Here is a 13337-nt window from a genome sequence, read left to right as displayed (position 1 = left end):
ACTCATCCAAAAGCTTACGGGTGCTTTACTAAGCTACACTATGCTTATAAACTTATGCTACAGCAGAAGTGCTTCCAGAACAGCAGCATCCAGTGCTAGAAGCTTCATCGGGCAATTCTCGAACACACTTCATTTTGTTTATCTTTAATGGAATGAGTCGCAATACATGCTTGCCTGTTTCATGCCATGGAATACAATAAATATGTGTGACTGAATCTCCGTAGTACATACAGTACTATGTACAGTGAGGCCTGGCGTGGCATCACCCCAATTACTGTTTCACTTTCTTCTTTTTACGACTATCTGGAGTTCCATCCAGCTTTCGTTTTCCCTAAAGAAAAAGAAATCAATTAGACCCCACAGGTGGTCATCGATGCTCTTTCATGTCTTTTAAACGACACTCCAGATAACCAAAGCACTGCAAGTGCCAGCCTGCTTGTCTCACAGTTCTACTGAACTGTGGGCTGCACAGTTGTACAGTTTTATAAAGGACAGACATATGATAAATCTACAAAGGCTGTGCAGTGGAAAGAAGGAAAGAAAGAAAAATCCTGGGGGATAAACGGAGAACAAACCTTGGGCGTGGTCGCACGTCCCCCTCCCCTGCGTTTCCTTTCCGCCTTTTCCTTCTCTTCCAGCTCCTGGTTTTCACGTTCAATCAAGGTGATAAGAGTGTTGCACCGTCGCTGCAGCTCCTGGAATCAATGTGCAGGAAGGCACTTCGTTAAACAGAGCATGAAACTAGCCCCCTCAGCAATATAGAAGCCACCAATATTTGAAGCAGAATCAGAAACAATCTCTGTTCGAGACTGTCTGTCCGGGTTTTTGCAGAATGGGTTTCTCAGAATATGCAGAATGAATGTAAAAAAAAATCCATCGTGTTAAAAGATAAAAAGCTACAGTATACCCCCGTTAGCACAAGACCACTTTTCCAGTTATAGCTTCGTTAGCTTTGCCCTGTCCAGATCGAAACGTACGCATATCGAGCCAGATTACTCCAAGTTTTCTGAGTGAGATAGTACGACGAGATTCCAGATAGTATGAAGCGAGAGGCCCGTAGGGACAGCGAATATGAAGTCGCTTACGTTCGGTAGCGATGTGTGTACACGGACCACACCCATTCCCCTTAAGTCAGTGCTTCCCAATCTCTGCTATCCTGTGACCCACCAAAAATGCAAACTGTCACGTAGCTCATAGTATATGCTGCACTCCCGTTACGGTAAAATTACCGCTCATACTGCCTTTTTTTTTGTCCCATTGACTTCGCTACAACGAGGGTCTACTGTACTTCAAATAACCTTCGAATCGGCTATGGCATTCCTATTCACAGTTCTTATGAACACAATCTGGTTCCATCCAACTCAACACACAAAGCGTGTCAAGTCTGAAACTCTATGTAAATTTATATTTCCAATATATTATTATACTTTCCAATAATTATACGACTACGCAAAAGCACTGGCTCTTGGAGGAAGCAAAGCCAAACAAAACTGTAAGCTACAGTGAAATTTCTTTACAGTAAAATCCCGACGATACGATCACGGATGATACGAATTATTTTCCGGTCCCGGCCGTAATGCCTATCCTTCCAATGTATTACAAGTCGGACGACAGAAACGTGTTATCTTGCCTTTACGGAGCCGAGGAGGTCACGCGAGCGTGCCTGTCATGCTCTCCTGCTTTTGAGGAGGAAGATTCTCGCCATCCTCACTGCGAACTTCCTTGCATCATGTTACGCAATGCAAGCAATGACTCTCCTTTTGGTGGTGGAGGAGATAAGACCAAAGGGATACACGGCCCTGAACCTCATCCCCTTATTTCTGTTTCGATCTTTTTCGCCTCCATCGCAACAATAAAGCCCGAAGCTGCGTGACGTCGCACATGCTGGACCCATTGGATCCTCTCGCGAATTTTGGCAGTATTGGCCAAAAACGAAGACGCAAAAGCGTTCGATCGACCTCTTTCACAAAGAGTAACGGAAAATGAACAGTCACTGTCTATTTTTTTGCCTCAATTTTTATATTTGGTTTAACTCTTTCGATTCAGATTTCAGATGATACGAATATTTTCCATCGTCCCAAGAGATTCCTAACGTCGAAATTCCACTGTATATGGGACCTGAAGACACGAAGATATTTACTGAGGAAATGCGCTGTAGTGTATTAAACTGTCTCGGATTGTTTCCAGAAGTGTGCGAGCTGTATACACCTCATATTTTCTGTAGAAAACAAAGTTTACAAAAAGCGGTCAAAGACATAAAAATTGCTGCTTTTCGAAAGAACTTCGTTAAAACACTTCACTCATTGAGCTACAAAAAAAGTGCATCCGTGGAGGAAAGAACACATGTTTTGTTTCTCTTACACGGAGTTGCATAAATTTAGCTTCCGATTATTGGGAACGCATCCACATAAACGCAAAAACAAACAAGTTCCCTTTTAAGCGAGGTTCCACCGTACATTAGACATTCTGTAAGCAAGATGTGACCAACCACAGTAAACTTATCTTTGCGTAAAAGGAGACAATATAGAGAGATGTACTTACAGCAGCTGTGCGAGACTTGATGAACCAATCAAAGCGGAACTGTGGGGCCTGCCTAATGGCCGCACGCAGTTCATCGTATACGTTTTCCCTGTCAAATCCAAGCTTATGCAGCATGCAGACCAAGAACCTGTCCTCTTCCTCCGTGTAGTTCTTCCCCTTGTTCGTCCCATATGCTATGCGCAGCTGGTGGAAGGGCGCCCGATAGCGTGCCATCTTGGCATCCAGCGCTCTCTTGATGGAAGCCCTCCGCTGGATCCTCGCCTCCCCCTTCTCGATCTGAGCCATTAGACGTTCAATGTCCTGCAACTCGTGGCAGCGTTCCCAAAAGACTGCCGAGTACTCCATCACTTCCTCGGGTGTCTTTCCTTCAACCTCTCTCGCGATGCTCTCAATGTCGTCTCGGCCGTACTTTTCATTCGCCTTGATGAACTGGTTGAAATCCCTACGCGCCCAGTTGGTGAAGCCCTCCGTCAACAGCTTTTCCTTCTCGGCGAGTTCATCCTCTGAGAGCGGTTCGGAGTCGTCGATCTTTGCCTGTTCCTCGCGCTGGATCCTGGAAGCGTCGGCACCGAGGTCTGGGTTCTTGGGCACTTTGTATCCGATTGTTTTGCGGTAGTAGTAGATCTCCTTGTCCAGCAGCTCGAAAAGACGTGGTGGAAAGAACTGGAAGTCCTGGATGTTTGGCTGTTTGGGCGGCCTAGGTGCCTTAGGCGCTTTGGGCTCGCTCACGCGCAGGGCCTCCCTGAAATACGCGTCAACCGCATAGTTGGCTTTGCGCTCCCGCTTTGGGGGTTCAATCCAGTTCAGTCCACCGCTCTTCTGCTTCTCTCGATAATCCTGACCCTCGAACTTGTACACGGACTCTTGCGGAGTATCCAGGGTGAAGTTCCGTAGCGATCCCTCTCCGAGAGATTCTAATTTGTTCTTGAGTTCTTCCGTCTTCCTCTCGCCCTTCTCCAAAATGGCGTCGATGTCTTCGTCTGTGATCTCGCTGTCCTTCGAAGCAAAGATGTGGTCAGCACCGTGACGAATCATGCCCAACATTTCTTCTTTGCCTAGTTTGGCTTGGGCATCCACTAGCCGACCTAAAAATAGACATTCGTTACTCTCTAAAATTCAAACAACCAATTTTCCTAGAAGTAACTGTTAACAAATGCACCAAATTGCAAGAATCTGAGCACCCACCAAAGCCACAAAGAGAGAAATGTTACACGTTTTTCTGCTGCGCTCAAGCGCTTACAAAGGATCGCTTTAGACCAGCCTCGGTATCTCATCTTTTGCATTGGGACTGGCATCAAGATCACCAAACGTTGCGGTTCGTTGTAGGAAGTAGAGCCCGCTAGCACAACCAACGATCCAAGCTCAAAATAAATAAATCAACAATTCACTACTTGCACAACATCTTCCACAACGTCGTAAATGCAGAACCTACCCTGCTGAATGACCACCGTATCCAGCCGCAGCTTCACCTCAGCCCGCTCCACGATACGTTCTTCTACCGTGTTCTCCGTGATAAGTCTGAAGACTCGCACGGCCTTGGTCTGCCCAATACGGTGAGCGCGGTCCATGGCCTGGAGGTCCACTTGCGGATTCCAGTCCGAGTCGAAGAGTATGACGACGTCCGCGGTGGCCAAATTGATTCCCAGGCCTCCTGCGCGGGTCGACAGCATGAACAGGAACTTCTCGCTGCCTGGTCTGTTGTATTCGTTGATTGAAAGCTGAATTTAAAAGAGAAGAGAAATTAGCAACTGGAGGGGGAAAGATTTTTAAAAAAGAGAGAGAGAGACTCGCCGTTCTCTCCTCATGCGGGGTTTGCCCGTCGAGGCGACAGTAACCGTAGCGACGCCAGAGGCAATAATCTTCCAGGATGTCCAGCATGCGGGTCATCTGGGAGAAAATGAGCACTCGCGAACCTTGGCTCTTCAGTTTGGGCAACAGCTTGTCCAAAATCACCATCTTGCCACAGTTGTACACAATGTGTTCGTCCGTTGTGTACGGGGGGCCTGCGTGTGAACATTATATTTCTAGATACACTCGGCATGCAGTCTCACACATCTCATATATCTCCATGTTATGTCATCCAGCGACAAACATTAGGCTTTCTGGTAGTTACTTAAAACATCTGACTGGGCTTTTTGGTACATACTGCAGATTAAGTAGTGTTCACTAAACAACCACACACACACACACAGTTAGCGCACTAACAACGACTTTTGTTGTATAAAAGCATGTACTAGTCCTAATAAAAAGTTATTGTTGTTAGTGCGCTAACAGTGCAGGTCTGTCCTTGTATGTTGAGTGTTACTCAATCTGCAGTTTTGAATAGTTGCACTTTGGTCAGGACTAAACATCAGATGAAATTAGCATACCGCAATTCCCCAGTAATAATTGACCGGTGTACTCTTCCACACTGACGGAATATCAAATAAATGGCGTAACGTTTCACAAACACAGAGAAATATGTGCATAATTATTCTGCAACACCACGCGCCTTAGCGGAGCAGTCGGGGCAAAAACTCTTATCATGAAAGAAACCGTACCAGGCTCGGCACCGTCGAAGAGGTATGGGTGGTTGCAGCACTTGCGCAGCTGCATGAGGATGTTGAGCAGACGCATCTTGTCCACCTTTCCGGCACCGTTGACAACATCAATGTCCTTGAGCAGACACTTTGTGTACCACTCACGCTGCATCTTTGAGAGACCAACGTACACCTTCACTTCTTTCTTTGGCAGAAGACGCTTCTCCACTTCGGACTTGAGCCGACGCAGTAGGAAAGGCCGTAAGACAGCGTGCAGTCGTTCTACTAGGTTTGTGTCGTCCAAGCAGTTGTTGGTGTTGAACCATGCATCAAAGTCCTATAATAATGAAGACAAAAATATGAGAAAGAGCCCATTGGGAAGGTCTTTCAATGTAAGAGCAACAAGACCGCAATTTTTACGGTTCTGGTTCCAGCAGAATGCACTGCAAATAGCGCGGGTTATTAAGCAAAAAATAACGCATGTGGCATCCATCCTAGTCAGGTCTTGGACTACCTCAACCTCAAACTTCCCTACTGGAGATGCTCTCAGAAAATGAGTGAGGTTTACATCCATGCTAGTTGAAATTGTGTCACCACAATGAATCTGTACCAGATCAATTTGGCAATAGTGCACGTATTTGTAAGCGAGCATATTTCTTGAACTCATTTGAGCAGTTCCAATGCATGTTTTGTGATTGTTCCCATTAGACTGAGATATAAATGCAGAGTAATGCAAAACAACGTCATTCCCTCGCTTCATTAAAGGAGCATGAAGGACTAAAAAAAAAAAAAGAGACACAGAAATTAGGACTAGAAGCTCCTTGGATATGTATTAGTTGACAACAGCGTGTAATCCTGGTGCTAAAGAGAGCTTTCAATCTTGCTGGTCTCCTCCCATGGGGTTCCAGTCACAGCCAATAGTGAGCCTTCTTTTTTCTTTTGAAGTTGCATTTCTCGATGCCCATCCTACGATTCTAGGCAGCAAATAAAAAGTGACAACAGACTTGACGCACGACACGGGAGTAGCATGAGAGAGATCGTCTCATGCATTCTTATGAACTAATTTCTCCGAAAATTTGGTAAATCTCGAACGAAATGCTTTGCATGACGGTTCCTGAAGGTAATGTGTTCATATCCCATGCTAGAAGAATATATGTTCCAAGCACCTTCCATGCTCCTTTAAGACAACTGGAGCTAGCAACACTATAGTAGAACATGAAACCTTGAATGCACCTCGGAAGAGTTGAAGACATCAGGAAGAAGAAAGTTGAGCAGCGCCCACAGCTCATGCAGGTTGTTCTGCAGGGGTGTTCCCGTCAGCAGCAGACGGTTAGTGGTCTTGAACTCTCGCACAATTTCGGACAGCTGAAAGAACCAGACGACAGTAAGTGACTATACTGACTAGGTAGTTAAATGGAGCACCTTTGACTTTTCATTTTTGATCCTGTGCGCTTCATCAATGACCAGGTAGCGCCAATTGAACTTCTTGAGGACAGCTTTTTCTCGGATGACCATTTCGTAGGATGTGACGCAGACGTCCCATTCGCCGGGCATCAGCGTGTCGCGGATCAATGCCGCCTAAACACATAAGAGTGTGACACCTCTAGATGGTTCAAACACACATCACTCACCCTTGTTTCTTGGTCTCCAATCAAGCAGACGCTGCGCAGAGAAGGGCACCACCTATTAAATTCACTCATCCAGTTGGCCAGGGTGGACTTGGGGACGATGACCATGTGAGGCCCATTAATGTTGCGGTAGTGCTTCATGTAACCCAGAAGCGAGATTGTTTGCAGGGTCTTTCCCAGACCCATTTCATCCGCAAGGATTCCGTTGATGCCATGCTCGTAGAGGGAGATCATCCAGTTGAGGCCTCGCACTTGATAGTCACGCAACTGTCCTCCTTTGATGTAGGAGGGAGATTCTTCAAACCTGGTCAACACAATTTCCTTCCGTCGGCTGTCGGACATGAGTTCCTCGTCCTCCTCCTGTTCTGTCATGCGATGGCGAAGACTGGAAAGAAGAGAAGAAGGTTCAATTCCATTTAATTTCATTCGATTTAACCCCGAGAGGAACTTACTCTCCCATAGCTGCAAGTTTTGCCTTTTCATCATTCTTCTTGAGCTTGGGCCGACCAGGTTTGAGCTTGAGTGGTGACGTGACGCCTTTTGCTGCGCTGCTGGTAGTCATGAAATGCGCAAAAATTTCCGTCTGCTGAAGCAGGTAGTCGAAGCGCTTGCCACGGTCCAAGTCCTGCGGGTCAATGTGCTTTCTTGTCAACCGTAATAGACCTTTTCCCATCTGCTTATGCATTAACAACCTTGAGGGTGCCTAACATGGTTATCTCCATATTCAATAGGTGGTCCTGGATGGGGGCTACAAGAGTGGGGACACTGGGTGAACCCCATTCAGAGACTTATTTTTATCTACTATGCTACCCACGTGGGTTTGTTGTTTTGTTTGTTTCGTGAGGGTGGTCTGCTGGAAATTTGTTCGGATGTGATGGGAGTGTAAAAAATGGTGCAGTACTGACCAGTTTGGTGTCATATTCGGATGAATCACCTCCACCTCTGGTCCCAGGCACCGGGGGTGTCTCCGTGCTATCTGGCGTCTGAAAGGACGTGACATTATACTAAAATATGGTTATACAAATAATCTGTGCCATAATAGTGCGTAACGAAACTGCTCTAATTTAAAAAGCCGTAAGTCTCTGTAGTATTTGCGCACATATAGCAACATATTAGAGCACCGCAGAAGCCTAGATTGATAAAATCATACCCGACTGAAGAAAATCCAGCCGTTGTTCCCTACCCGAGCCCGTCTGATTATACGAAGGGCAATTGTTAGATTAAAAAAGGAAACTGATAAGATCTGACAAAATGCAAAGAAATGTTATTTAGTGTTGGTTCCAAGCACGGCATTATCGAAGTAACTCCGCTCATGCAGTGCCGTGACACATTTATAAAAATTATGCTTTTTACGTTATTTTTGCAATTGCAAGGTTACTAGTGTATATACCTTTTAATTTACCGTAGTGTCAGATTCTCAAGCATAACGGGTGATCACTTAATCGACTGACATCTTCCATCTTCCAAAATTTACTATCCAGGATGCAAACTAGATTTCAAAGCCACAGAAAGTTTGTATTGAAGTGCGGGAATTATTATATCGAGAAGCTAAACCGACAGAGGAATAGGAATAAAAGTGTATCGGTAAGTCTTCCATAAACTATTCGGAGAAGATCTGTTATTTCTCTGATCGAATAAGTGAGACACATAACAATTCCGGGTGCTTCTGGAAGAATCTGGCACAAGAAAAGGGATGGACAAAATAGTGCACCCAAGTGAAGAACAGGTTGTTCATACAGAGGAGACCTTGATCCATGCATGAAAAACAGGAAAAGGTAACAGCGATGATATTATACCGGAAAAATAGCTGGTAACAGAAACAGATATCGCACGCTCAGAGTAGTGAAACAGAAACAGCAATAATTCGGGTACTCCAAGACCCAAATTACTACAATCCTTTACTGTATCATTTAGAGAAATTTATTAAATAAAGCTGAGGAATTAAAACTAAATTAACTCTCAAACTGAAGCACATAAGTAAATAGTATGTAGTAAATAGAAGAAGCATAGTTCTTATAGTGACTTGCAAGTTACAAGCGTGAGTAACATTCGTCAAAACCATTTTAGCTGTTGAAAGAAACCATGTACAACTTATATTTTCGAATAAATGTTGTCTGTTGCGCGCACATATCCACGTAAAGATTCCATTCGCTTTCCCTAGTTTTTTCTCTTTGAGGGTAGGTTGTGAGAGCTGCTGTCTGCTGCACCTTCTAGCTAGCACGTGCACGCATTAGCTCAGAAAAATATTAGCCCGGGAACTAAATGTGCAGTCATCGTACTTTGCAATGAAAATTAACAGTACCAGTAAGGGTGCCTTTCCTTTCTGACACATATGTGGAGGAGTGTTAGGGTCTCAGTGTCTGCAAAAAATTTGTGCACAGTGTCACGCTATTGAAACAGCTAAAGTACTAATTCTCGAGCAAAATAAGCAATAAGTATTGATTGGGACAGGAACTACTGGAAAATGTGCTGAGCGTCATTAGGACCATGGCATAATTGGCTCTACAGACAACAGAGCCCGACTGTACAGCAAGCATCTTGCCAGATCAAGGAAACGACATTCAAGATTATATCACACACGGCACCCTGCCATTCGTCTAGATGTCCTGTGTTCATTTATAACTGTCGTTTTATTTACGTAGTTTTCTTGTTTGAATGGGCATTTTCATTTTGCACATAAATATATTACATGTGCCTCTTGTCGCTAACTGAGGTGCGCAACGGCTGCTTTTGCTAAACTCTATTTGGCGAAGGTATGCGCCTCAATACCTTTATGAAGTGTTACCGTGATAACGTGGTTTCTCAGGAAAATTCAATGTAGGGAGGTTTTTCGATATTCTGGACCGTTTTCGAGATCCGTTTGGAGGGACAGCCGGAGCAGACTTGGCAAAGCTACATAGGGCAACAACAATGGTATTGGAGCAGGTGAGATGAATACCACGCGAACGCGATGAGACAAAGCAACGAACAACGAATAGGAAACTTATCAACATCCAAGCAATTATCTGAAGGTCGGAGGTTGACGAAATGTCGTCAAACGTCCTTCGAAAGCACAAAACATTCAACTTTGGCATCTGCTACACCATATCCACGTAGCCCACATTACACCTTTACACTCGTTCACTACAGAATAGACTCAACAATGTGGGCCTCCCATTCAACAAGAGCCGTTTTCCCTCACGCTGACTTTCGCGGAACATGGCATAGACGAGGAATGGCGGGAAAAACAAAAATAAAATAAAACATAAAATTGCGCCAATTTACATGAACGAGTCAAAGTTGACACTGTACACATTTATGTATGGTCGAATTCATCAGCGCCTCCCACAGCAAGGAATCATTCACATCTTTCGATGAACGTAAGTTAACACAAATTATCTCGTCAGTTGTCATCATGCGGCTGTCCCGGCATACTTTGTGAAGTGCGTGTATCACTTACAGATTCTTTAGTGCTCTCTGTGCTATCTTCTTCCTCCTCCTCTTCTTCTACGGGATCTTGAATTTCAGCTTCTTGCTCCATTGCTACGCCAGTTGAATATTTACAATCACAATAATGAGAAACACATGAAACGATGCGGCCAGATACAATCAATGGCGCCCGGCTCGTCAATAGCCTCGATCCCAACACACCACCACCAAACAGTCCTCACGTTGAATCTCGTTGAGTCGAGGGAGATAACAGATTACTGTAAATTATTAAATTTTAAACAAAATTCGACGAATAAATCTTCACTGTTAAGGCGACAAACGAGGTATTCTTGGAACAGAGAACACTCATTACGTGTACACTCTCGTTCCCAGGTGATGAGAAAACAAATCCACATGTGCGACGACGACATGCGAAAATGAAGCCAAAAGGTAAATCGTGCGAGCAAATTTCCTCGCAAAGAATTACGAAGCCTGCCGCAACAAATCCGTTTGAGATACGGGTGAACAAGCAAAAGCATAATGTACTCGGCAGAAAATCCAAAAATGATCGTGGTCTTCCTGGAGTTTCCAGAAACAAGGCAGTACAGAAGAGGAAGGAGTCCCTTCTTAAAGAATACATAAACAGAAACAAGTCTAATACGTTTGTGGATAAGAGGATCGGGGAGTTGGACGCCTCGATGAATCCCGATGATAAAATTGTCGCTCGTCTAGCAATGGAACGAAAAGTGGCTCATAAGAAAAACGTGTACAGTCTCAACGATGACGAGGAATTGACACATCTTGGCAAGGCTGTCCTTGAGATGCAATCACACGATGACCCACGAAGTGACGACGAAGACTTGTACGAGGAGATGGGAAAAGAATTTGCTGAGAAAGCAAACTTCGGCGGCTTTCTCACCAAAGCTGATCCAAACAGTAACGCAGCTAAGTCTAGAAAGCAGGCTATCGAGGAGCTGATCGCGCAGTCCAAGAAGCTCAAGTACGAACGGCAAGCCGAGAAGGATGAGAATTTCACGCTCATCGAAAAGCTTGACACGGAGTGGAAAGAGTGTAGAAACTTAGTTAGTACTGTGAAACCTGCCAACCAGAGGAGAGAAGACGAGGATGAACATGTGGATGATTATGACGTGCTCGTGAAGCAACTTAGGTTTGAACCTCTTGCGGGGAGAGCCGCGGAAAAAGTGAAGTCAGTGGAGGAAGTAGCGAAGGAAGAGAAAAAAAAATTGGAAAAGTTGGAGAAGGAACGGCAGAAGCGAGCCCAGAGCCAGAAGGAAGGGCGCAGCACCCACATTTCCGCTGATGATTTGAATGATGGTTTCTACCAGCTGGAACCTGTGACTAAGCAATCAGCGGAAGAGGATGTTTCTGATGAGGAAGATGAGGGACATGTGAAAGAGGAAGAAGATGAAGGAGAGGATGATGATGAAGACCAGGATGAAGAGGAAGACTCCTACTCAGATCTAAGCTCTGGTGAAGAAGTGGAGGAGGCTGCTGGTGAAGAAGTAGAGGAGGAGGCTGCTAGTGAAGGAGTAGAGGACAGGGTTGATGAGTTGCCTGAGGAAAGTGAAGCGGGAGAGGAGGAAGGACCTCAAAAGGACCTCTCTCACAGACTTGCTCAACTAGCAGGAATGATTGCTCCTCCTCTACTAGTCGACATCCCCGGAACGGAAGAAGAATTTACGGCACTCATAGGAGGAAAAACTGTAGAAGAACAAGATGCAATCCTCAAAAAGATCATTGAGGGGAATCAGAACAAAGAATATTACAAGCACAAATTTGAAGTATTCTTCGTAATCCTACTCCAGTACCTCAATGACGTCGCAGATTCCAACGTGCGCATGGTGGACCGTCTCATTCCGCACATCTACAGGATCGTTCAGCTGTCTCCCACAACCTGCGGACGTTATCTACTCGATGTCATTTCTGAGAAGGAAGAGGAGCTTCGGAAGGCGCTCAATAAAGGGTCTTTATTCAGTGTAGCCTTCCCAGGGTTCAGCAGTTTGGTCTTCCTAAAGCTTGCCGGACAGTGCTACTCAACGTCAGACTTTTCCCACCAGGTGGTGACACTTGCCATGATCAGTGCGAGCCAGATGCTAACACACTGTGCACTCAAGCGAGCAGCTGACTTTGTCCGCGGTCTCTTCGTCGCAAATGTCTTCTGCGAGTACGTGTCCTACTCGAAACGATTTGTGCCAGAACTCTGTTACTTCCTGATTCGGCTCCTCAAGCGAGACCAGCTCAACGTCAAAACGTCATTCGGAGGACAAAATGAGAGACTTAAATTGACACTGAAGAGCTTGATAGACGACGATGTAACAATGACCGACGAATTCAGAGTCAAAATAGTCTATGCCGCATTGAAATTGGTTTGCACTTGCGCAAGGACATGGTCAGGTTTGCCGTCGTTCAACGAAGTTGCCTCCAACATGTTGATAGCTTGCAAGAAAATTACCGTGGAACACTACCCTGAAAGTGTAAAACGGGCCATGGAAGAAACAATGGAGATACTGAACAGGAAAGTGGAGCGTAAGCCATTAAAGCCAGAGAAGAAAGCTCCACCCATGAAGGTGTTACTGGAGCCAAGGTTTCAGGATAAGTTTGATGGTCGAAAGCACTTCACAGGAGGCAAGAAGAAGGTGGAAATGAAAAGGCTCGGACAGAAGTACAAGAGAGAACTGAAGGGAGCCATGAGGGAAGTGAGGAGGGATAATCACTTCCTGGCTCAGCACCAGCTCAATGAGCAGATGGAGAAAGATGCAGAGAGGGCCAGGAAAGTGAAGCAGATCTACAGGGATCTTGCAAATCAGGAAGGCGATTATAATGCTATTAAGCGAAAAAAGAATTTTTAGCCTCAGTGTGTCCTTTTTGTAAGAGTGGTTATGCGTGCGTCGATAGTTTCTGCGGAAAAACAGCAAAAAAGCAAATGCCCGGGTTGCCATGTTATGCGTTGTTCACCTTGTACTTTGCGTGGTTACCCATTAAAACGCGATTATGTTCATATTCTTCCACTTGCAGAAGCTCCACTAGTGTGGACATACATACATTCAACCAGTGGTGTCACTAGAGTATGTGGCAACTGTCACAGACTGCATTCCTCTAGTGACGCCATTGCGTGAGACTGTGCAGTTTTTATTTCTTTAGATTTTTGCAGTCTGTGACGTGATCAAACACTTAAAGTAGCGCGACATCTTTTAGAGTCGTATTCATTCGACGTAATAAA

At 45.1% G+C, this 13337-nt stretch overlaps 2 protein-coding genes across 2 annotated transcripts; one reads left to right on the top strand and one right to left on the bottom strand.

The window, feature by feature from the left end:
* Window positions 1-128: 128 nt before the first annotated feature.
* LOC135395059 (SWI/SNF-related matrix-associated actin-dependent regulator of chromatin subfamily A member 5-like) lies at window positions 129-10317 on the bottom strand. The gene is made up of 12 exons (XM_064626255.1): window positions 10128-10317; window positions 7594-7671; window positions 7141-7313; window positions 6692-7073; window positions 6483-6638; window positions 6294-6425; window positions 5082-5397; window positions 4333-4544; window positions 3974-4259; window positions 2542-3626; window positions 576-695; window positions 129-331 (listed from the first exon to the last, which is right to left on the bottom strand). Exons 1-12 carry the CDS (start codon window positions 10206-10208, stop codon window positions 272-274), a joined length of 3081 nt encoding a protein of 1026 aa, XP_064482325.1. The 5' UTR covers window positions 10209-10317; the 3' UTR covers window positions 129-271.
* Window positions 10318-10489: 172 nt separating this feature from the next.
* LOC135395058 (nucleolar protein 14-like) lies at window positions 10490-13115 on the top strand. The gene has a single exon (XM_064626254.1). The coding sequence runs from the start codon at window positions 10534-10536 to the stop codon at window positions 12964-12966; it is 2433 nt and encodes an 810-aa protein (XP_064482324.1). The 5' UTR covers window positions 10490-10533; the 3' UTR covers window positions 12967-13115.
* Window positions 13116-13337: the final 222 nt, after the last annotated feature.

This window comes from Ornithodoros turicata, chromosome 5 (genome assembly GCF_037126465.1).
Source record: "Ornithodoros turicata isolate Travis chromosome 5, ASM3712646v1, whole genome shotgun sequence".
In the NCBI taxonomy this organism is placed as follows: domain Eukaryota; kingdom Metazoa; phylum Arthropoda; class Arachnida; order Ixodida; family Argasidae; genus Ornithodoros; species Ornithodoros turicata.
This window is presented reverse-complemented; position numbering and strand designations above follow the sequence as displayed.

Bases quoted from the DNA above. Each gene is read 5' to 3' on its own strand.
- LOC135395059 (XM_064626255.1), bottom strand. From the start codon at position 10,208: ATGGAGCAAGAAGCTGAAATTCAAGATCCCGTAGAAGAAGAGGAGGAG. The intron at 6,639-6,691 runs GTGAGTGATGTG...TTATGTGTTTAG, and splicing joins TTGGAGACCAAGAAACAAGG to GCGGCATTGATCCGCGACAC. The intron at 3,627-3,973 runs GTAGGTTCTGCA...GTCTATTTTTAG, and splicing joins TACGGTGGTCATTCAGCAGG to GTCGGCTAGTGGATGCCCAA.
- LOC135395058 (XM_064626254.1), top strand. From the start codon at position 10,534: ATGAAGCCAAAAGGTAAATCGTGCGAGCAAATTTCCTCGCAAAGAATT.